Genomic DNA, 21,909 nt, shown 5'->3' with positions numbered 1-21,909 from the left:
CTCTAATATAAATCTGCCTAAATATGGGATGTTGCCAAAGGATGGAGTTTGTTGAATCACTAGAAAACACTGGTGCCTTCTCCAGATCTGCTGCACGTAGATCCAAAAGTTCAAAACTGACTAAAAATTCCCTAAAACCAGAACAAAATAAACGTTACCCTACTCCAAGGAGCAGAGAGATTTTTGAATATTCTGAAAGTTTTGCTAGTGAATCAGAAGGTCTTTGTGTTGCCACTTTGTATAAAGCCGCTCAAAAGGACGGATTTAAGAAGTTTGCAAATTATCTTGAATTTATTTTTCATTTAGACTTTATTGTGAAGAAACTCTTTACCCGCCTAGCAGATAGCAAATTGACACTGTTTTTGACAAGCACAGCCCTCTTTTATCAAACTACCATTATTACAAGGGAGAACGTTTCTTGTGTGAAGCTAAAGAAAATCTTAGAAACTCATCAGTAGCTATGTAGACAATACTTAGGGCTGTCCTCAGTGTTCCGCACTTCAACTATTTCAGAAAACATGGATGTGTGATTGTCCTTATTATTTGTCTCAGAAATAACTTCAGCTTTAGTGTTCAAGCTAAAAGAAATGGTACAAAAAAATGCAAACTATATAATTAGAGCTTTGAGGGGAAGGGGGAAGTCTCACTAAACAGATAAATCAGTAGGTATGATATTGAAGGAAATGTTACAACTATTTTCCGAAAGTCATAAACTGTAATTGTACAAGTGTATCAAAAGCTTATCAATCATCATGAGAACCTGTTAAAATCTCTACTTCTACTGGCAATGTCTGTTCATGGAGATACTTTTGTACATGGTCTGCATACTGATTAGCTATACACACCCTGTCGATCCCATTTTGAGGGAGGGAGGAATATTAAACTTTCCCTATTAGTTATAACTTTAAAACACTATATCTGCACACTAAAAGTTCCGTAGAGGTGAGCTATGTCACTACTTCAGTTGGTTTGGAGTACTTTTCCATGGTTTTCTGCTTTGTTACCTGCAAGATAACGTTATCTGATTATGATCACTATTAAAGTGCACATGAATCTGTAATGTATAGCAATTTTTAGTTTCAATGATGTTGGGAAAGAACGGAAGCTTTTCAGTTTCTCATGAGTTGGCTTTAATAATAATTCAAATGCTTAAGTGGTGATCTTCCCTTTACCTTGTCAGGTAAAGCTGAGTGAGATACTTTAGAAGTACTAAGAATTTGACTTACCTTCCTCAGAGTTGGTAGAGATGGGGATAAATGCTGATAATTTTAAATTTGCAGTAGCATTGCATGATTTCGACTTCAACTTGTTGGCATCGACTGAACTTTCTGACAATGAATACGATTTGGTGTCAGCAGCAGGGGCATTTTGCTCTGAGGCCTTGTAGGCAGGATCATGCCTCGTGTTAAAAGTTTTGGAGGCAGTAAAGGCCTTGTTTGATGATGTCTTCTGATCTGTAGAGACGTTAGAGGCCTTGTTTGATGATGAGTTCTGATCTGTAGAGACGTTAGAGGCCTTGTTTGACAATACGTTCTGATCTTTAGAGACGTTAGTTTTTCCCAAGGACTCTGCAGCCTTTGTTGCTGAATCAGAGGAAGGTTGAAGATAGGAAGTTACAGCATCTTTCACCATCCCCACCACTCCAACTTGTTCAGATCCCTTTGGACTAATCGCATCTGTAATAACCTGAGAAAGAGCTTTTTCATCTTCTCCAGGCTCAAGTTTCTGCATCAAATACTCCTTGACAGAAACGCCTTTATCATACATAGGTGGACCACTGTTTCGTATCTGTCCTCTACTCTCAGAACTCGCATCTCCAGAACTACCATCACTAGTCTTGTTTGTTAAACCCGTGGTTTCAACAGTCAAGCTGGAGATCTTGGAAGTAATTGCCTGAGTTGCAGTCGACACTGCATTATAGGCCGGTACCAGCTTCTCTGACACTGTTTCTGTCACTGTCTTGAGAGCTGGCTCACTAGCTTTCCTGGCTGCATTTTTGGCACAGCTTTCAATGATATGCTTGTCAGCTGACGCAGTAACTTCTCGCGGATGCTGTTTCACATATTCTTTACATTCTTGAGGTGCTTGTACTGATTCATAAACTATTCACAAACAAAGTTTCTAATATTAATGAAGAAATTCACAATTTTTCGCTGTTTATAGAAGAAACTGAACATATTGACTAGTAAGGTTAACAAGATTACTTGGAGCTCCGAGGTATTCAGGATCTTCATCAATTTCATCTTCATCCAAGTTAACTTCCATAGAGCGGATAGTCTTATCATCATCATCCTCATTGTCAATTCCATTCTTGCTCTCCGTTTCATGATCATATTCGCTGTCAATATTGCTCTGCCTGATTCTCTTGCTGCTCAATGTGCTCTTCAGCTTCTTAGCCTTGTCCCTAAATTTGTTAAGCACTGACGACTTTCTGTTGGGCGCAGGATCACCACCATCATAGTCATTATGTTTTCCAGAAGTTAAGGGAGACTGATGCATTGCGCCATCAGCTGCAAAACATAATTTGCTCTTGTTTCATTTATTTTAATTCTGAAAAATATTAAGCCTAAATATTGTTGTCTGTGCCTCTTCATTTCACCCAAACTTCTTGGATGTTCTAATTTAATTTAATTCTAAAAGATATTAAGTCTAAATATTGTTGTTTGTGCTTCATTTCACCCAAACTTCTTGGATGTTCTTACTATGCATACCAAAAAAATAAAACCATCAGAATTTATATGCATGCAAAACAAGGGTAAAACTACAAGGCAGACATAGGTGATCCCGACCCTGACTATAGATGGACAAGACTTTGGTTTAGGACCCTGACCCCGATAATTTCTCCGGCTTTAAAAGGGAAAGTAGGGGTACCTGGTAAAAGTTCTTCTACTTTAGCGACCTCAGCTTGAGGACTTTTGTAGGTTGAGGGTGGAGTTTGAAATGAATTACTACTTTTAAATGAATCGGATAATTGAGCCATAGCTGAACAGTTGGTTCCGAAGCTGAAACAATCCTTCCCCTATTGAAACAATTACAAATATATCAGAGAAGAAGAAAATGAAAGAAGAATTGATATATGTTGAGTGATGCATGTACAAAAATAGAAGATTTGTAAGGAATTAACGATGTATATACTTTCATGCATTTCTTTTCGGACACATCACATATCTTGTGAAGCTCAAGAAGCTTTTGGGTTCTCTTTTTACATATGCCACACAAATTACCATTACATTGATTTTCAATTACTTCATGTGCATATATGATATATGGACCAGGTTTGTGTCCAATATATCTCATCTTACTGGTCATCAAATTTCACAAGGTTTGCCTATGACACTTGACTTGGGATTTGTCTGCTGTATTTTGGATACATGCATCATTTGTTATAAATTATTTGACCTTAAATATATACCTATTCAAGAAGTGAAAATAAGTGGGATGTGTTGTTGTCCTGTTGAAATGCATGAAGAAAATTAATCATGTTGAATAGGGGATCATATACTCAATGTAGTGAACTAGTATATATTAATGTTCAGGGCAAACGGAATTTTGAATCTAATGTTATTATTTATTTAATAAATATATATAGTTATAATTATCAACTCACTAAACAAAGAAAAATGGACAAAAAGGAGTACACTTGAATTTTTTTGTATTTAAAGATGAGATGTATTGAAATTTATTTAAATAGAAATAAGATTTAGAAACAACATCTGACCAAAATAAAAGGGATTTAGAAACAACGACATGAAGTTATTTTAGCGTGAAAAATAAATTTTCGAACATAATTTATTGGCTTCTTTCAATATGTCTTCTATGCTTCTTGATTAATATATTATGCTTCTTGATTATTTTTGGCATTAAAAACACATGATTGATTCGAGGGTTGATCAAATTAGGAGTATTTGTTCTGAATTCAAACAATATAACATTTGGTAAAATTTTCACCGATCACATGCCCGATTTTAAGAACATGTTAATTGGTTCTATGCAGAGTACAGAGTTTCATAGCTTTTATGGATTCCACAGAACCAACTAATATCCTGCAAACGTCACCAGAAAATAATCCACCACGCGGAATTCTCCTAGCTGCTTGTTCTAAGAGCTCATTTGGGATAAAATTACCTCCGTCCGTAGGTAAATTATAATGACGGCCAGCTGAAATATCATATTTCTTACTATGGTGCCGCAAATTAACACATTCTGCTTCTGCATATTTATAACTTCTGTGCCAGATTCAAAAGCATGAATACAGAATGCATCTTGATATTAGAGAGAAATGAACCCCATTAATAGAGACCAACCTATAGGTTGTACTTGTATAAATAGGCAATATCAGGTACTAAATGTGAACCGGAAATTTTGGGATCAGCGTGATTTTACAGCGACATTGCAAAGTCTAACCCGGGATCATACTGTAAACTATATGCAACGTGGCGCCTCATATCCTGGATCTACAAAAGAATATATGCCCAGCCACCTATGATATAAAACTTTATACATGTGCAGTATATATATCTACATTTGAAACCTAAAAGTATATGTATTTGCACACATAAACCAGAGAAAAACCATACCATATGTGTCCTCAATGTTTGTCAAATATACAAATTAAGATTACCAAAACTAATTGATCTACAGTTGTGAAGATACAATAGATTTAAAAAAAAAAAAAAAAGAGGTGTTGCATAGTGGGATTCAAGAATTTTGGTCATGTGAGTTTAAATAAAACAATAACCAAATTCATGAATGGAAAATTCAAGTGGCGAATGAGAGAACCGTAAACAAGGTATGCAATCATAGAGGTATATTTGGTTTTGAAATAGAAAGGGCCCAATGTGTACATGTGACAAACTTTAGGGCACAATTTTGAACTTTGAGGGTTTGTTTACAATCGCAGATAGCCGGATACTTTAATGGCTAAAATGTAAATACCCTAAAAATAACATAAGAAAGAAGGCTGACAGTGGAGATGGACCTTTGGGCAGACTGCGAATAGGTACGAAGTAAATGGAAACGACAAAATAGAGAATTTCAAAAGCTTATATAAACAAGAAGAATATCTAAATAAGAAGAATTTATAAGGGAATTCGACCACCTGATTCCCAGAAGTTGAATGATGCTTCATTAGTGCCTATAGATTGCTTCATCACTGGAAATGGTCAAGCGAATTTATTAAATGCAACAGAAGAACAGATGTGTACAAAAGGGCCATAATTGTAATTAACAACTAGTCATATAGGTATGTGAAATACGACGCATCGGTAATCATCTCACGATTTGCATCTGGGCAGAAACATGCAGCCTGGACAAGAAAAATGGTAATGCATTGTTCTCCAGGTGACAGATGCAATGCTTTATGATTTAGGCACCAGATGCTGACCTATGACGATGAAAGTTAAAGTCTAGTATATATTATAAGAAAGGACTTTCAAGGTAAAACAACATGGTAATGTGCACGACTAAAACAATATTGTAAATAGTAAAAGACCCTTGGCAGTATAAGGTGCAGCAAGGTAATAAACAGGATGTTCACCAGAATTTTATATTCTATATTTTTTAAACGGTACTTGATATCCTAAACTAAAAATATGTTCAGGCATAAAAAATCCAACAATAGAAGACACTTGACTTCTCGACCTTGTTTCAGGTTTTGATAACAATCTCATTCCCATTAATAACCATCTCAAGAAAGACTTAACTCGATGTTTTGGCTGGCACTCTCTTCCTTCCCAAGAATCAAGATAGGTAATGAACACTGGATAAAGTGTCTGAAGAATAAAGACAAGCAAGCAGCAAGGTCATCATAGGCCTTGTTTCCACCTGCTCCAGACCCCTAACGAGCAATCCCCACAAGTTGATCACATAACTGATCAAGTACATATAAAAAGAGTAGAGTGAAAAAGTCAAATAGCTGTTTGCCCTATATAATGAGCACCATACAGTGAACTGTAGTTTTTTTCTCCAACTCATCAATAGACCGCATAGTATAAAGTATATATACGATAAATGATCTTTATCTTTTCCTCTAGATGGACAGCAAAGTATAATGTTGTTGCAGACAGCTGGGGTGGGGAATGCAATAAGAAACATCTTTGTACATTTGTACTAATATCTCTCATTTTCATATAATTCTTCCAGGAAGAACAACTTAGACAACTGCCAAAACTATCAATATTTTAGACAATAACTATATATAGAAGCAATCACAATACATCAACTGAATGTTATGCCTAGATTAGCATAAGTAAATGAATACAAAAGTTAATAGTATATCCATCAATAAGCACACATAGATCATCTAAAACAAGAATTTAAACAAACGATTTCAACTTTTCAAGTCATTCACATAATTTATGCATCATCCATCAGCACAATAAAAAGGCAAAAGTTAATATTATATTTCAAAAACGACAATTAAAGCTCCAAAAAGGCAAAAATCTAACCTCCCTTCCAACAACCAAATTATCACTTATCACATTGAGGGATCCGCTGATACGAGTTAACCGCATCAAACTTATTCCCAGACCAATCCTTCTGTTGCATCATACCATACTCAAATCCAGGATAGCCACTCATCTGTCCATAAACCGGCAATGGCATCGGCATCGGCATTGGCACCATCTGCGCTCCATAATGCATCGGCACATGTCCACTCACATTTCCACTCCCACTACCACTTCCACTCCTCACCGAAGACTCTTTCAAACTCGGCGGCACCGGAGTCGATTCAAACAAATGATCATTCGCCTCACTTGCTCCTCCTCCCTGCATTCGCTTCAAATAAAGCCTGTACTTCTGTAAATGACTCGCGACATTCTCTCGCGTCAATCCTTCGACATTCATCAGCTGCATAATTGTCTTCGGCACCGCATTCTTAATCCCTAAATGCGCCACCACATCCACAAACCTCTTGTGCAACTGCGGCGTCCACACCAGTCTCTGCCGCTTAATCGTCTCCGCCTTCCTCGAATCATTTCGATCCGCATCGATCTCCTCCACATCGAACTCCGCACTCCTCGAATTATCAAACGAATTATAATTATTCACTAATTTCGACGAGTACTGTCCACGCAATCCCGAGAAAGTGATCTCCGACGCGCGAGCAACGTCTCCGGCAGTCCGGTAGGGTTCCGGCGAGATACTGAACGCCGACGCGAGCTCCGGCGTAATCAACGGCTGAGACAACGGCGGCAACTCGTCGGAGGTTGGTAATCCGAGCTCCCACTCCGGAACACGATCGTCGTAGTCGGAAAATCTCACTTCTTCTCCCATATGTATGTATGTATAGGTGTGTGTATAGCTACGAGTGAATCATCCAAACAGAGTATAAAGATGGAGCAGAGAGAGAGTCAGAGAAAAATGAGGAGAGAGAGACAGGATAGTTCGGAGAAATTAGAGAGAGAATAGGGAAGAGGAGAGAGAGTTAAGGGCGCGTTTGGGTGGAATGAAGTGAAAAAATAAAGGAACTTTACGCTTTTTGAGATGATAAAGTGCAGGATCTATTGCTTATGTGGACTAGATATTTATATTCTCTCTCTATAAATATCTTTTTATCTCTGTCACGTTGCCCAGCCGTATATATTTGTTTTTATCTTCTTTTTAGTTTATAGCTTTTATTTTATTTAGGCATATTAAACATTTATTTATTTGTATATGTAAATAGGCTAATTTTTGCAAAAATTTATATTAACAATTTTTTAATTTTCGATAGAAATTTAATTTCATCGTATAACTAAAAAATAGTAATTTTATAAAAATTTAACTATTTTATTTTACCATATAGTTTATAATAAATATTAATTAATACGACAATTAATATATTTCGTTATATAATTTGTTGTAGGTTTAAATCCTGATAATAAAATAAAGTTATATATTTATAATATTAATTTAAATATTTCATTCTAACAAAATTATATATTAATATATAAATAATAATATAACAAGGCCTCGGAAATGGTCTTCCAGGGGCTCTCATAGAGTGCTTTTAAAAGTCGTGATATCAAGAAAAAGTGGCAAAATAAATGTTTTTGTGGAAATCAAAATTATTATTTTATAATTTATTTTTTTTAATATTTACGTATTTATAAAAAATTACTGTAATATTATTGAAGAGATTTAATTGTGAAATCTAAAATTACTTTTCATAAAAGCCGGAAAGTAAACTTTTACGACAAACGCAATTTTTGAACCAAAAACTGCTGCTTAAAAAAAGTTGATTTTAAATTTATCAAACAATTTTTAACCTGTTTTTTTAGCCGGACCTAATTAGATTTGCACTGTCCATTTAGAGATTATGATTTACATGAACCCTGAGACACGGGAACATTTTGTACAGTCGCTTTGAGTCAAGGACACTACATCAAACTCATTTGTACAACCTTGGAAACTCTTGCAAGTCGCAAGTCAGCAAGTCACTACCCCTGCATGGACATTAGACCTGTTCTACATCAAGCCACTTTACAAATTACGGTATTCTTTAAGTATACAAGTCACCTTCAAAATTACATCATTTACAGGTTTCGAGTTCTACTTATACACCTTTATTAGCAATACAACAATAGATACAGGATAAGGAAGGAAATGAGGTCACTCATACTGGCCTCGGGTTAGCTGTACAACTTCCTTCTCTGTGCCCCCTACTGCCACGTGCTGCTGGGATTGAGCACCCCTCCTTTCTGCAAACGAATTAAACCATCAGTGGTTCGAGTTGGTATTACCAAGAAAGCATCGAGTTGCTTGCTAAAAGGTCATTAAACAATATCAGTTACGAAGTAATGTTGTGTTTGGTTGGCGAGAATGGAATGAAATGAGTAAAAATAAAAGAAAACATTAGAGGAAGTATGGAAAATCTGGAAAAAAATGAGTGAATGCTAAATTATTATGATGAGATTTGAAAAGAAGTTAGATATAGGAAAAAATTGAGAATTCCTTCTCAAATTGGGGGTGTGACCTCTAGTTCTGGGTGCAAGGAATGAAATTTTTGAATGATAGGGTAGTAATATAGTTCAAATTTCATTCCATTCCTTCCCGCTGCATTCATCCCAATCAAACACAACACAAATTTCTATGGCAACTTAACAGAAGGAAGGCTTGAGGGGAAAAAACTATAACCATGAGGAGAAAATATGTACCTCCAGCAGCAACAAGCTTCTCTACGCGAGCTACAATATGCTTCCCGTAAGTGTATTTCTTCAGTGCATCTAAATGAATTTTAACTCGGGTTAGAATCAGTTCACGTTCCTCATCGCTGCACTTCTCCAGCACCTTTTGCACAACATAATTTGCAAATTGATCTTTCATCATTGCCTGGGTAACAAAAGAATTAAAAATAATGTGTCATATAAACAGGATATATTCAAGATAATTGATTCAATAATCATTATACAGCGCACAATACAACTCGCTCTGTTTGAATAGCATTTTTTTGGAGTTGATTTTGTTTAAGGATATTTACCTTTCTCGTCATCCTAGAATGCATAGAATATTTAATTCCAACTATATCCCTAATAATAGTTCAATAAGTTCTTTCTTTATTGTGGCATTATAGAGTTTAACAGGGGTAATATTATACTCCCAAACTTATATACATTAGTATTTTTGCAAGTGAATTAGACATTGGTCTGTAACCTAGAAAGCATTAAACTGAAACAGAGGGAGTATAATGTGTAAATAACTCTGAATGCACTTGCCTAAATTGTAAGAACTAAGAAGTAGCTCTACATCATTATCTTTGCTTAAAGTTTTCTCGAAAATTCAAGCCAAAGGAAATGACTAAAAGACTGGTTTCATCAACACTAATCATTTAGTTAAAGCTTCAGGAAAGCTTAACATCTGTTTTAGCTTTTGATATAATGTAGCCTAACCTATAATATGGCAATATAATAGGTTTCATTGTGAAAAGGCATACAATATTAAAAATATGAAGTTGGTAATATATTTTTATTTTATTTCATAACAAGTATTTCAGTAATAGTACTATAAATGTCAATCTACCATAGACACAAACCTCTGCAGTGATCTCCAAGTATGAATACATCATACATGAACTATTGGCGAAAGAAAGCTCATTTATGTGTTCTTGATTAAATCATACTCCAATTTTATTTCTGCCTCTGTACTAAGATATGAAGTTCAATTTTAATTTCAGGAGTCAATAGAAGTTTTTGCAACTTGGCACACCTACCTGGAGAGGCTCATTTTCGTCAGTTGTTCCAAGTATCTCCCGAACTAGAAGTTCACGTTCACTAGAATTACCGAAAGTTAAACATTTCTCAACAACATTTGAAGCAAACTTTTGCTGGCTCATTTGAACTATCTTCCCAGCTAATTCCTGGATTATAGTTGAACGTTCATGCGGCTTACCATGCTCCAATACATGCTGTGAAATATATTTGGAAAAATGAAGCAAGAACTATATATAAGAGCCACAGCAGCATTTATTGTGAAAGAAAATTAATGTTAAACTAATTATAATAACAAAAAAGAAGCAGCACGTATCCAGGCAAGATAAACAGAAAATCGACAACGGACCTGAATAACATAATTCCCGTACTGATCTTGTGCCAACATGCTAACACATCCCAGGATCTCCTCCATCACCTTACTTTGTGTTTTGGTCTCTTCACAGTGCTCCAGTACCCTCTGCACGACGGTAATTATAACATATAACATTTCCAATCCATCCAATTGCAAAGTTCAGACGAGGAAGAGATAGAATGTTAAAAAGGAGTTGCAACCTGTATCACACGACACCCATATGGATGTGTGGAGAGGGTGACAACTTGGTCAAAGAATGATGATATAATGAATTGAATATGGACTTCAGGAACACATTCAATACATTTCTGGATGACATGGTTCCCATTCTGATCACGCACACAGCGCATAACATGACCATCAAGCTCCATAACCATTTCAATTTTCTGGTCCAGATCTACTACTTCAATTGCCTGAATTGTCAGTGCAAACATAATACATTATTAATGAAAGCTTGAAAATGAGTAGCTGACTCTGAATTGACATTACAATTAGGAGAAACGTATTTATATACATTAATTAACAATGAAAAAGAACATACTGAATAAAATGTCTAGTGTAGGAAGAAACAAAATATCTTATTTCTTTCCATATTCGCTCGCAATAATTCCACTTATATAGTTGTAGATATAAATAGCTGTGGTGATGTCTAAAGCAATTCCACTCTTATGAAACCATATACATACATGTGTGTGGGCTCTATGGAGCTTAGGGAGTACATTTAGCAGGCCAATATTAGTTTCCGCTCCATATGTTTGTGCATATGTGGATAGTTGAGCACAATATATAGTTCCAGTAACAAAAGAATGAGTTGTAAATTTAGAATGCATTCTCTGAAGTGAAAGTACAGCATGATGGTCAAACATCAGATATGTACCAATAACCTCGATAGCATGCTGCAGATAATCAAAATGAAAACCTTCTGCAAATAATAAGAAATACTTCATGTGGAAAGTAGTTAAAAGCTTTACCTTCTGAATTACTCGACAACCATACATTTGTAAGCTTAGTGTCAGAACTTGTCCAATCAGCTTGTTTGCCAATTCTCTTCTTTGTGATGCCATACCATGCTCAAAGAACTGAAACGAGTAAATAGAATTGTGAATTAAACTAAATTTTGTGAAAAATGAACAAAAATAACTGCCCTAGTTAAGAGTCAGAGAAATTAAGGCAAAGTATATGTATATACCTTCTGGATCACGTAGTTGCCAAAAACATCAGTCATCAATGTGAGGGCTTGGGGAAAAAGCTCTTTATAAACCATGGTTTTCTCATCTGTTGTTGCAGTTTCGAGTTTCTGTTGAATAAACCGGCTGCCATACTGATCCGCACTGATAAATCAGATAATGTTGCAAGTCAACAACAGATATCTCATCACAAACAAGATCTATACTGAGTCTAGTAGTTTAAAATATGTACCTGAACTCAACAACATGACCTGATATTTCTGAAAGTTCAAAAGATCGAGCTTTATTACTTTTGAACTCTTCCAGTAACGATAAAGCAAAGCTATTCTCCAAGTTACCAGAGTTTAAGTGCCAAGGCCCCATAATACCCCCAGATAGATTTCGCATCCCAGAAGTAAATCGCATATTGATGTCACCATGCCTCATTGGACTACCAGGTCCAACAGGGGAGTTTGGAATAACAGGACTTGACAAGGGACTTCCAGGATATGAGACTCCAAATGCAGGATTACCATAGAAACCTTGATGGTTAGATGCACCAGTTTTACCCCCTAGAGGAACACCATATTGTGATTTTTGAGGTGATACCAAAGACTCAAGATAAGCTTTTTGAATCAAATCCACGTATGAATTACTCATGTAGTTTATGTCCATGGTGGGATCATTAAGAAATGCAGCTTGTGCTGCACCATACTCAGCTGTCCTTAAGTACTGAAGATACAATGGATCCACATACGGTGCCTGAAGAGCACTACTGGCCATCTGGTTCCTGATTCTGCCAAGATTTTGTAATTCTAATGCATCATAACTGGAATTTGTTCCCGAAGTAATATTACCCCCCATTATCCTCGAATCCATGACTGGAACAGCCATGGCTGCTGCAGCAGCATTTTCAAAAAGGGGTGGCATGTTAACATTGCCAGTATGGCCTGACATCACAGATTGCACCGGTGAATTCATAGAGTACTCATTTATACCATAGTTTGGATATGACAAATTTGCCCCATTAATATGCTGATAGTGAGGCATTAAACCACCTCCATTATAAGGGACAGAACCTGGAGATCCTTCTGGGTAAAAATTACTATGCAGGTCAGCTTGGAGAGACGGGTTCCCAACTCCGTGACCATTGCCACCGCTCTTGGAGCAGGAAAGTTCTGTTGGGCTAGGAGAAGACCCGTGTATATGTGTTGCCTCAGATTTATTCATGTAAGAGTGATGCTTCATATTACTCTGATCACCTGGCATGTCGAAAACATACTTTTTTTGGTCATCAGTGGGTTCTTCAGCCTGAGTCTTCAAATAATTATCAGCATTATGTACACCATTCGACAAATTCATGTCAGACATAGATGCTACCACGTCTAAAGGCTCACTTATGTGAGAAGAGACACCATGAAATGAGTTAGAACTTGTGTTTCTCTTTTCCGCAGTACCTCTCCCAGCACCGATGGGAGTAGGGCAAGGACTAGGAGCCCTTGCAGTGTGTTGAGGATCCGGAGTTGTGCTTCTTGACAATGAAGTACCAAGTGCAGCGACATAAGAGTATGATGTAGATGGGGGCTGTGCATTGACATTTTTCACGCCAGATGAACTCTGAAACTTCAAAGCTGATTCGAAATTATCTTCAGAAGATAAGCCCTGATGCAGCTGAGCCAGCTCGGCTTCAGCCGACCCCAAGGTGTCAAAATTTTCGCTAAAAGTATTACGACTAGGCGTACGAGAAGGGTGCCCAGAACCAGGAGTTACACGACCTACATCATCCTGCATAGATGCTACATATTAGCTTGCCATAAAAAGATAGGTAGCGTTTTTCCACTGCAGCTTTTATGGACAGCTCAATTTATTTACAAAAGAAAAAAACAATAATAAATTTAAAATGATGATTACAAACACAATAGCTTAGTTTTCCATATATTGCCTCAACTTGTGTATCGATATTATCTATTGCAAACAACTGAGTGCTTTCAATATTATAAGGAGTGCAGATCCTTGGTGCTAAAAACTCCATTGATATTCAAAAAGTCTAAAACAATGAACAATATGCACAAAATTCACTTGCAAAAAGCCAGCTAGGACACATAACCTCGAAAATCACCTGAAAGATCTCAGCAAGGCTCTTCTTTTTGCTGCCCAAACCCAAACCGGGCAAACCAATCAGCCCCTCACCACCCCATTCCAATTCGACTTCGCTTTCTTGTTTCTTATTGTTAAACCCTGGTGGATTTGAAAACAGCGACACTCCACCACCAGCAACATCAGTATCATTTCTATTTACTTTCCTCCTATCTCCAATCCCTCCCACGGTTGAACTTCCTCCTTGTAACCTCTGAGTATATCGCCAATCCTCTTTAGAACGCAAAGGAGGTGGCAACCTAGGATTTAAATTAACATTCGAGTAATAGTAAGACAGATAAGCAGGATCAGACCTAAGCTCTTCCTCAGAGGAAAACTGATTTCCACTTTTATTAACCCCGAGTTCTGGAAAGGGTGTTCCACCACCTCCATGATTAAACAACCTATCAACTGCACTCAATGAACCCTCAACAGTAGGTGGAGCTGACCCACTTCTATACATATTAAGCTCCTTCTCAAGATCATCATACTCCTGCCGCCTCGGTTCATGGAGCAAAAAACCTAACTCCGTCTCCAATCCATCACCAAATGATCCTTCTTTGCCACTAAACATCGGTCTTCTACCTATTCCAGATAACATATCCACTTATATCAACTTATATCAGCTTCTACCATCCACCAACAATCTCCAAACCTCCTAATGTAATCGCAAATACCAAAATCCAAAATCCTTACTCCAAACAACCTTTGAACTCAAAAAGATTGAAACTTTACTGACAAAACTTCAAGATTGAACAAACTACCCTAAACAAATAATCTAAAACCCCCAAAACTCCAAATTCAAAAAGATCAAAACTTTGATCACAAAACTTCAACAAATATGAAAGAAGAAACAACTAACCTAAGCACAAATCCAAAACCCCTTACAGAAACTTCAAACTCATAAAGATCAAAACTTCAATCAAAAATCTTCAAGAAACCTGAATTAAACTGCCCTGCTAATCCCTTAATTTAAACTTCAAGCTCATAAAAATTAAAACTTTGATCACAAAGCTTCAAGAAACATGAAATAAAGCACTAATTAATAGCTAATATATAATATTATATATATATAAATGGATATACTACAACTACATATATACAGCAGAGGCAGCAAGGTTATAAGACATTAACCATCTCTTTCATCGGTGCTGTAAGAAATCATTTGGCGAAAAAGGGTGGGGAAATAAAGTGAAAATATGAGTGGGGAAAGAAAGAAAAGATAAATTCGGCGCCGAAGTATTATTAAAATACTGTACAAGAAGTTTAGGGTAGCGTATTTTCAACAGCTGAGCAAGCTAGACATGTACTGCACGAAGAGTAGAAGTATTATTTTATTTATTGGTTACCTACTTCTGTTAATTCTGTGCAAAGCACAAACCAAATGTGGTTTTCTACTTTTAATTGTTAGATAATGAAGGTGCAGTGATGAAATCAGACAGGCTCGTCGTAATCTTGGAAGATCTGCCACAATTCCAGAATAAAAAGTTATACAAAATATTTATATTATAAAGAGTCTATTTTGATGAATTATTTTTTTATTTTAACTTATTTGAATATTCTTTCTCATCTGTTATCATATTAAATAATATATTTTATTAATAATAAAATAAAATAATAAATTATTTTATTAATAATAAAATAAAATAATAAATTATTTAAACTGTCCTGAGTTATTTATATTAGTTCATATTAGTTAGTTATTATTTATATTATTTTATATGAAATATATGCTTTTACTGGTTAAGATATTATTTAAAGATTATTAATTAAATAAAGATTAAAAAGAGATTTTTTCAAGAGATTGTCTATATTTTTTATTTTGATATGATAATTCACTTTTTAATTAAATACTTTTAAGGTCGGAGATAATTTAAACATTTGAAACTATCCTATATAGGAACACGAATGAATTATTTGGTGCGTCTGTGATTGCATTCAATTAGTTTTGATTTTAAATTTATATTGTTTTGTTGTAAATATTTTAATTTTTTTTACCAACAAAAGGATTTTATTAACTTAATAACTCAGCCACCAAAATATTAGGAAATATAGGTGAGTAATATTCAGAAATTTATCCTCTTCTACCTTGCAAAATGTGAGGTATCCGGTCACAGGTCGTAACATAGTTCAAATTTTATCATATTTCTTCTAAATTCATTCACTTTGTTATGTGATCCAAAAAATTTACGATTATATTAGACTTAAAAGGATTATATTAAACTTAAACAGAGTTAGAGTATCTATTCTCGACGTGAGCCCGGGGAAGATTTTCCAGGTAACGGGCCACCTGGTCTGCTATGCAAAATTGGAACCCTCTGGGAGATTGTTTAATCTTTCATGCCTCTCCAATTATCCCTGTAACTCCAGAATACAACATACTGATGCTTTTAGATCATTTTCCGGCTGGAGAAGTTGCGATACAAACACAGCTTGACAGCAGTGAGACGTGAATGAGCTTCTAGACATGCATGTAAGATAATACAGAAAACCTGTGGACAGGCTTTACAAGTACTACACATGTATAATATCATGCAAATATAAAGAACGTAACTTTGAAGATAGATTCGTTAGATTCATACATAACTCTCATCCGGTATCCCCTCATAGTCATATTTACATCAATACATGCAGCAGCATAGGCCGTAACTCTATTATGGAAAACAGTTCTTACACCATGTCGTCACCATCTGTTTCGCTCTCTCTACTTTCCTGCCATCCAGAACCTACCATAAGTTTGCAGACCGGACATGTTCCTTGTTGATGTAGCCATTGATCAATACAAGTTGCATGAAACTGCAAGGATAAGACTGTCAGAATCATCATGCAGGGTACCATTCAGTCCAATAGTCAACAAGTGAGCGAAAGACATATAAGATAGAATCCAGGAGCAAGTATGGGAAACCAATTCAGAAAAGTAAGGCAAATGACCGGCTTATCATGAAAGTATTTTCTCGCTCCAAAAGTTCCAAGATTTGAGAAAGTATATATTGAGTCTCTATTGACCAATTGGATAATTATGTAGGAGGTTCTTCTACTTGCATATCTGGCATTAGTAAAGAGGTACAAGCAGAATCTGAAAGCAACAAATTGCTTTTCAGGTTCTTAAATGATATTATTGTCCTGACTTTGTAAAATTTGTGTAAACTCAAAGAATATTACTACCATTACGGCAGAAGGGAATGCGAAAAATATGTGTTATATTGTGAATCAAGGAAAGCATGGGAACTAGAATTTAGGGAAGTAATATTACAAGCTAATTATGTTTATTAAGTATGAGGAGGAATAACCTGATGCAAACATGGCAAGCTGCGAACAAGCTCCCCCGCAGTGACTTGCTCCAAGCATATGGTGCAAGTTAACTCGTCTTCGGGCGATTCTGAATTCTTATCCACCTCTGTCTCCTGCTTAGACTGCAGTAAAAGTTAATATACAAAATATAACTTAACAGGAACAAAGAACTATAAAGCAATCGAGAAGCAAGATGCATAAAATAAAGCAACATTGTACAGACAGTCAAGGTATAATAGCAATACTATTCACAACATGTATCCAAAAATCTGCAATTTCCACTCAATGGGTGGGCATTGCAACTTAGTTTGTTTATCAACTGCACAAGTGCTTCTCTTTTCTAAATATAGTCTTCTAATTGTAATCATATATTTAAAGCTAAAGTTGATATGATATGACGTGTAGACTGTTTTAGGACTTTCAATTACCTTCAAAATTAATGAAATATCTACATAAAACAATGTAATATTTCATTGCCAAAGCAAACTAATTGCATTAAGACTGGAGCTTAGTGCTCTAGTCGGTTTCTCTACTTCCTTTCTTCATTGTTGTCCAGAATTAAACCTTGGTTAATCAAGAACCAAGCAATATCGTTCAATTAGTATACAATTTCTTGTTTTCCTCGGATCCATCTTGGAATCTTAATGATATTCAGGGCATCTGCATGGTTTGTTCCACCCAAAAAATATTAAGAATAATAGTGCTTTGATGGGTGCATGTTACTGAAAACATCTCCTAGTCTGTCCAACATTAATATACAGGTAGAATATATGACATTGCAAATTTAGTATCCATGCATCATACTGAGACATAGTACTGATCGTGTCAAAGCATTAAGCTGTAAACATACTATTTCCCTGAGAAGCAAAGGGAGGTATTGAGGAAATAAAAGGGTTGGAGAATGCGAAACAGTGAAAAAATGGTTCAGAGCCGGCTATTCAATTTTTAATATAAGCTATCGGTAAGAGCTGATTTTTATAGTCTTCCGCACCAGAAGTACAAGAATCTGAAGACCCGTAATCTTTTCTCTTTAAATTTTTTATTTAAAAGTTCTAAAAGAAAATTTAGTCTCCCAAACAAACAATTAAATATATAATCAAATACTATATACTGGCCCTTAACAGATAGTTAAGCTTTTAGCATCGTAAAAGATGTGGAATTTTACCTGCACTAGTGATGAGGAACTTGAGCCTTTTTGCTTTGCTAAACCATCACTATAAGAAGAAAAACAAGGATTGATAGATTATCAGCATGAGTTACAGACTTGCAGCTCTATACTCCATCCTTGAAAGGATGGCTCAAAGGTTGAGAAGTAAATTTTTAGTAACAAACAGATTAAGCTTAAATTAGAGAAACTACTGAAGAAAAGACGACTTTTTTAAATGTTTAGGTGGAATTGCATGTGTCAAAATCAAAAAAGAACTATAATAGAGCTCCCAAAAAAATAGGCACGTATCATAATAATTAATTATTAACGTATTTAACTAGCTGTTATTACAATAAGTTACAGGAAATCTATATTCTTGACACTTGTAAGCATAACAGAGAGCTCTTAATATTCGTGCCAATGGTCCCATATATGAAGAAAATAAATATCCGATTAATACTATCAGACTTGTTTATGTATGCATCATTAAATTCATGCAACTTATTGAACCCTCTTATCTCGAAAGAACTAAATTTAAATATTTTATTACTTTGAAGGCAGAGCCTAATACTTGAGACCAAATTCAAAATAATTAAGATGGCATTCAGCTTATCTACCCCCTTCCAACAATAATATATGGCCTCCTTCCTAATTATCTATTGTAGTTTACTACTACACCACCAACATACTAAAACTCACAAGTACATTTAATTCTTTGTTCAACGGAAAGAGGGTGATCTTAATGCGATGATGCTAAAAAAGAGTTTGGTTATGCATGACTGGAAACAAATATACAAAGTATCCCGGAAGGCCTAGGCAATTATCAGCAACATATTACTCTACAGAATGCTACATTGCTCTATTACCTATGTGAATTGGACTTGTACTTGTGAACTGGTAAGGCATTTATTTCTTCTTCACTCATTGAATGTGTGTTGGGAGGATTATTAGAATCCAAAGATCTCAGTGTCTCATAATCTGCAACAGAAAAAACATAGTTGGACTTCTACAACTGGGATAGGCATGAGAGAATAATACAACAGACCTATTAAGTCACAATTTGATTGCAAGCATGTGAATGCAATGAAGATGATTTTGAACCCCATCCTCTGTGTACGAGTAAGTATATGTGAATAAGAGCATCTCCAAGAAGCTCTTTATTTAGACTCCTAACTTGAGATTTGAGGAGGTAGAGAAAAAATGTTGCTCCAAGAGACTCTTAAGTGGCTCTTAAATCTTAAGAGCTTCTTGTTTCTCTCTCCTCTCTCCTCAAAGTTAAGAGCCACCACATGGCTCCTAACTTACTTTTTTACAATAAAAAAATCTTTTCCTCCAATTCATCTCCATCTTTCACTCTCTTTTGTTGTAGTGGAGCCCAATATATGAATAAAATATGAAATAGAGAAGGGATGTAGAGAGTATTGTTGGAGTTTACGCTCTTAACTTTGTCCTAAATTGCTAAGAGCCATATTTTTTATATTATATTTAGGAGCCAACAAAGAGGCTCTTGGAGATGCTCTAATACTCTTACTATTAAGTATTAACAAACCTAGATCATCAAATTCACGGTCAAGAAGTGCCAGCTGCAGTCTCAATCCTTGTAATCTCCCTCTTGTTGTCAAAGCTATGGATGGTGGCATGTGCAAGCGAAATTCAGTGCGAGCTAACAAACCACTGGCAGCAGCGGCATGAGCTTGGGCCTGTGCCTGGAGGCGTTGGCAGGTTGCATACATCCTCAGGGTTGTGGCCATCAAGAAAATACCCAGTACTACCCAAAGCTATACAAGAACCAAAAGGATGCCACCTCAAATACTATGATATAAAAAATGCTTATAAAATGACATAGAGCAGATCAACAATGGCACATTAACTCAATAGTAATATGGAGCAGATGATTACCAGAAAGTTCGGGGACATTTGAGAATTCAAAATTGTGAAAAGCAAGAGAACTGCCGAGGCAAACTTACAAAGTTAGAAGTGCAATGAAAGAGTCAACTGCATTCATAAGAAGAATAGACATACATACTTACCGGAAATGAGAAAAGCTAGAGAATTTGTATTAATGGGCCTCGGTTGAACACGCTGGCATGGGCAAAATAAGATTCAGATTTCAGGATATTATATAACCTCCATTTATATCTCACGTGAAGACAGCAATGCACTCCATAAGAAAAAATCGACAACAAAAAGAATGTAGACACGCAGAAAATATACCATTGCTCGTCTATCAGGAAGAACTCCCGACAATCCATTTTCAATGTCAGGTCTCGCCCCGCGAAAAACAAAGCTCATCTTCACAAGTCTTCAAAATCAGCTCCCAATTATTCTTCCAAATCCTAAGATAGCAGTTTAGTTGTTAGACAATGTTGCTTCGCACAGTCCCCACTTGTCTCGGTAAACTAAGAATTCAAAAAATGGAAAACCTCCGGTCCCAAAATTATGTGCACCCAAAATGTATACTAAATCAAATCCAAATAATCCCTCGTTCAACCAGAAGCCAAACACCCTCACAATCTCACACAATCCATCGTCTCAAAACATACAAACATACAATTCAACAAATTCCAAATCCATCCATTACTCATATCAATTAACAGATTTTCAGTTAAATTAAGTTAAAAATGTAACACAATAACCGATTTAACAACATACACATCAAATCACAGCGAAATCAAATAAAATCTACAAGATCATTCATACAACTCGACAATCACAAATTAAATAAAATGATTCAATTAACCAAACATCAAATCATGTGCAAAATCACTGTGTTCACTGACCTCAATTGAGAAAATAAAAATCCGATACAAAAGAAAAAAGGTTTAATACGGTGCCGTTTAGTATAGAAGAGTATAGTATATGGTGAGTCGAGATTAATAAAGAAGCGGAGTACTTACGGTGAAGTGCGGGTGAAATTCAAAACTCGGCGAAAGTGATACTTGAAGCGAGTCGGTGGGGCGAGTTAGGTAGTCGGAAAATTTGTCGCCAAAACACGCTGATATAATACGTTTTTTTTCTTTTTCTTATTCGGGTTAAGTATCAACTTTGAATGAAGGCCATGATTCATTGATCTGGTATCATTTTAATTACTAAAATCGTATAAAATATCAAACAGATATCTCGAAAAATGTGTCGAGAAGGTTAATATTTTTTTTCATTAAGTTCTACACATTTTTATTCAACGTTACTGTAACCAAATGAAAAATGGTGAATTCTAGTATCTTAGATAATATATCTAGATTTTTAAACACATATTTACAATATATTTTTATTTAAATAAGAATAAATAATTGTAAAATTTAAAATAAATAATAAATATTTTTAAAAAAATCTAGATATATTATCTAAGATGCCATAATTAACCACTTTTCATTTGATTATAGTAGCGTTGAAAAAAATTGTGAAGAACTTGATGAAAAAAATATTTATTTGCCCGACACATTTTTCGAGGTATCTGTTTGATATTTTATACGATTTTAATGATGAAGATGATACCTTTGATCTCTAAAAGATCAATAAATGAAGTGATACATAACTTTCACTTGAGTGACCAGCTTGATACTTAACCTTTTCTTATTCTTGTTTCATGAGATAAAGATGATGAAGGGCCCTTTTGGCAAATACGTT

General features: G+C 35.5%; 4 protein-coding genes across 7 annotated transcripts; all 4 read right to left on the bottom strand.

Moving 5' to 3' along the window:
* Nucleotides 1–831: 831 nt before the first annotated feature.
* LOC108222882 (uncharacterized) lies at nt 832–6,576 on the bottom strand. Of its 2 annotated transcripts, XM_064093563.1 has the most exons (6): nt 6,447–6,576; nt 5,099–5,152; nt 2,872–3,019; nt 2,205–2,510; nt 1,227–2,102; nt 832–1,004 (listed from the first exon to the last, which is right to left on the bottom strand). In XM_064093563.1, the coding sequence occupies exons 2-6, from the start codon at nt 5,126–5,128 to the stop codon at nt 961–963; spliced, it is 1,404 nt and encodes a 467-aa protein (XP_063949633.1). In that variant the 5' UTR covers nt 5,129–5,152; nt 6,447–6,576; the 3' UTR covers nt 832–960. The 2 variants fall into 2 exon arrangements, with proteins under 2 accessions (XP_063949633.1, XP_017252329.1); XM_017396840.2 differs by lacking the exons at nt 5,099–5,152; nt 6,447–6,576 and adding an exon at nt 3,136–3,403.
* Nucleotides 6,314–7,416, bottom strand: LOC108222883 (transcription factor LUX). Its single transcript, XM_017396843.2, has one exon. The coding sequence runs from the start codon at nt 7,273–7,275 to the stop codon at nt 6,469–6,471; it is 807 nt and encodes a 268-aa protein (XP_017252332.1). The 5' UTR covers nt 7,276–7,416; the 3' UTR covers nt 6,314–6,468.
* Nucleotides 7,417–8,446: 1,030 nt separating this feature from the next.
* Nucleotides 8,447–15,153, bottom strand: LOC108222881 (pumilio homolog 2). The gene is made up of 9 exons (XM_017396839.2): nt 13,828–15,153; nt 11,962–13,493; nt 11,732–11,873; nt 11,514–11,621; nt 10,743–10,955; nt 10,537–10,647; nt 10,190–10,384; nt 9,138–9,312; nt 8,447–8,681 (listed from the first exon to the last, which is right to left on the bottom strand). The coding sequence occupies exons 1-9, from the start codon at nt 14,443–14,445 to the stop codon at nt 8,593–8,595; spliced, it is 3,183 nt and encodes a 1,060-aa protein (XP_017252328.1). The 5' UTR covers nt 14,446–15,153; the 3' UTR covers nt 8,447–8,592.
* Nucleotides 15,154–16,372: 1,219 nt separating this feature from the next.
* LOC108220206 (E3 ubiquitin-protein ligase SDIR1) lies at nt 16,373–21,333 on the bottom strand. Of its 3 annotated transcripts, none has more exons than XM_017393907.2 (9): nt 21,180–21,333; nt 20,497–20,618; nt 20,313–20,364; nt 20,182–20,231; nt 19,832–20,060; nt 19,149–19,260; nt 18,301–18,349; nt 17,135–17,257; nt 16,373–16,640 (listed from the first exon to the last, which is right to left on the bottom strand). In XM_017393907.2, the coding sequence occupies exons 2-9, from the start codon at nt 20,572–20,574 to the stop codon at nt 16,515–16,517; spliced, it is 819 nt and encodes a 272-aa protein (XP_017249396.1). In that variant the 5' UTR covers nt 20,575–20,618; nt 21,180–21,333; the 3' UTR covers nt 16,373–16,514. The 3 variants fall into 3 exon arrangements, with proteins under 3 accessions (XP_017249396.1, XP_063949635.1, XP_063949634.1); XM_064093565.1 differs by having other exon boundaries at nt 17,135–17,248; nt 21,180–21,320; XM_064093564.1 differs by having other exon boundaries at nt 21,063–21,189.
* Nucleotides 21,334–21,909: the final 576 nt, after the last annotated feature.

This window comes from Daucus carota, chromosome 5 (assembly GCF_001625215.2).
Source record: "Daucus carota subsp. sativus chromosome 5, DH1 v3.0, whole genome shotgun sequence".
Taxonomy (NCBI): domain Eukaryota; kingdom Viridiplantae; phylum Streptophyta; class Magnoliopsida; order Apiales; family Apiaceae; genus Daucus; species Daucus carota.
Note: the sequence above shows the minus strand (reverse complement) of the source record. Positions and strands in the feature narration are given on the sequence as shown.

Coding starts and splice junctions, on each gene's coding strand:
- LOC108222882 (XM_017396840.2), bottom strand. CDS start 3,309: ATGACCAGTAAGATGAGATATATTGGACACAAACCTGGTCCATATATC. Junction 2,511..2,871: donor AGTAGAAGAACTTTTACCAG/GTACCCCTACTT, acceptor TATGTTTTGCAG/CTGATGGCGCAATGCATCAG. Junction 2,103..2,204: donor TGAATACCTCGGAGCTCCAA/GTAATCTTGTTA, acceptor GTTTGTGAATAG/TTTATGAATCAGTACAAGCA.
- LOC108222883 (XM_017396843.2), bottom strand. CDS start 7,275: ATGGGAGAAGAAGTGAGATTTTCCGACTACGACGATCGTGTTCCGGAG.
- LOC108222881 (XM_017396839.2), bottom strand. CDS start 14,445: ATGTTATCTGGAATAGGTAGAAGACCGATGTTTAGTGGCAAAGAAGGA. Junction 11,622..11,731: donor GCAACTACGTGATCCAGAAG/GTATATACATAT, acceptor TACTCGTTTCAG/TTCTTTGAGCATGGTATGGC. Junction 10,956..11,513: donor GTTGTCGAGTAATTCAGAAG/GTAAAGCTTTTA, acceptor CTGACAATTCAG/GCAATTGAAGTAGTAGATCT.
- LOC108220206 (XM_017393907.2), bottom strand. CDS start 20,574: ATGAGCTTTGTTTTTCGCGGGGCGAGACCTGACATTGAAAATGGATTG. Junction 20,232..20,312: donor TCTAGCTTTTCTCATTTCCG/GTAAGTATGTAT, acceptor TTGCCTCGGCAG/TTCTCTTGCTTTTCACAATT. Junction 16,641..17,134: donor GCTTGCCATGTTTGCATCAG/GTTATTCCTCCT, acceptor TTATCCTTGCAG/TTTCATGCAACTTGTATTGA.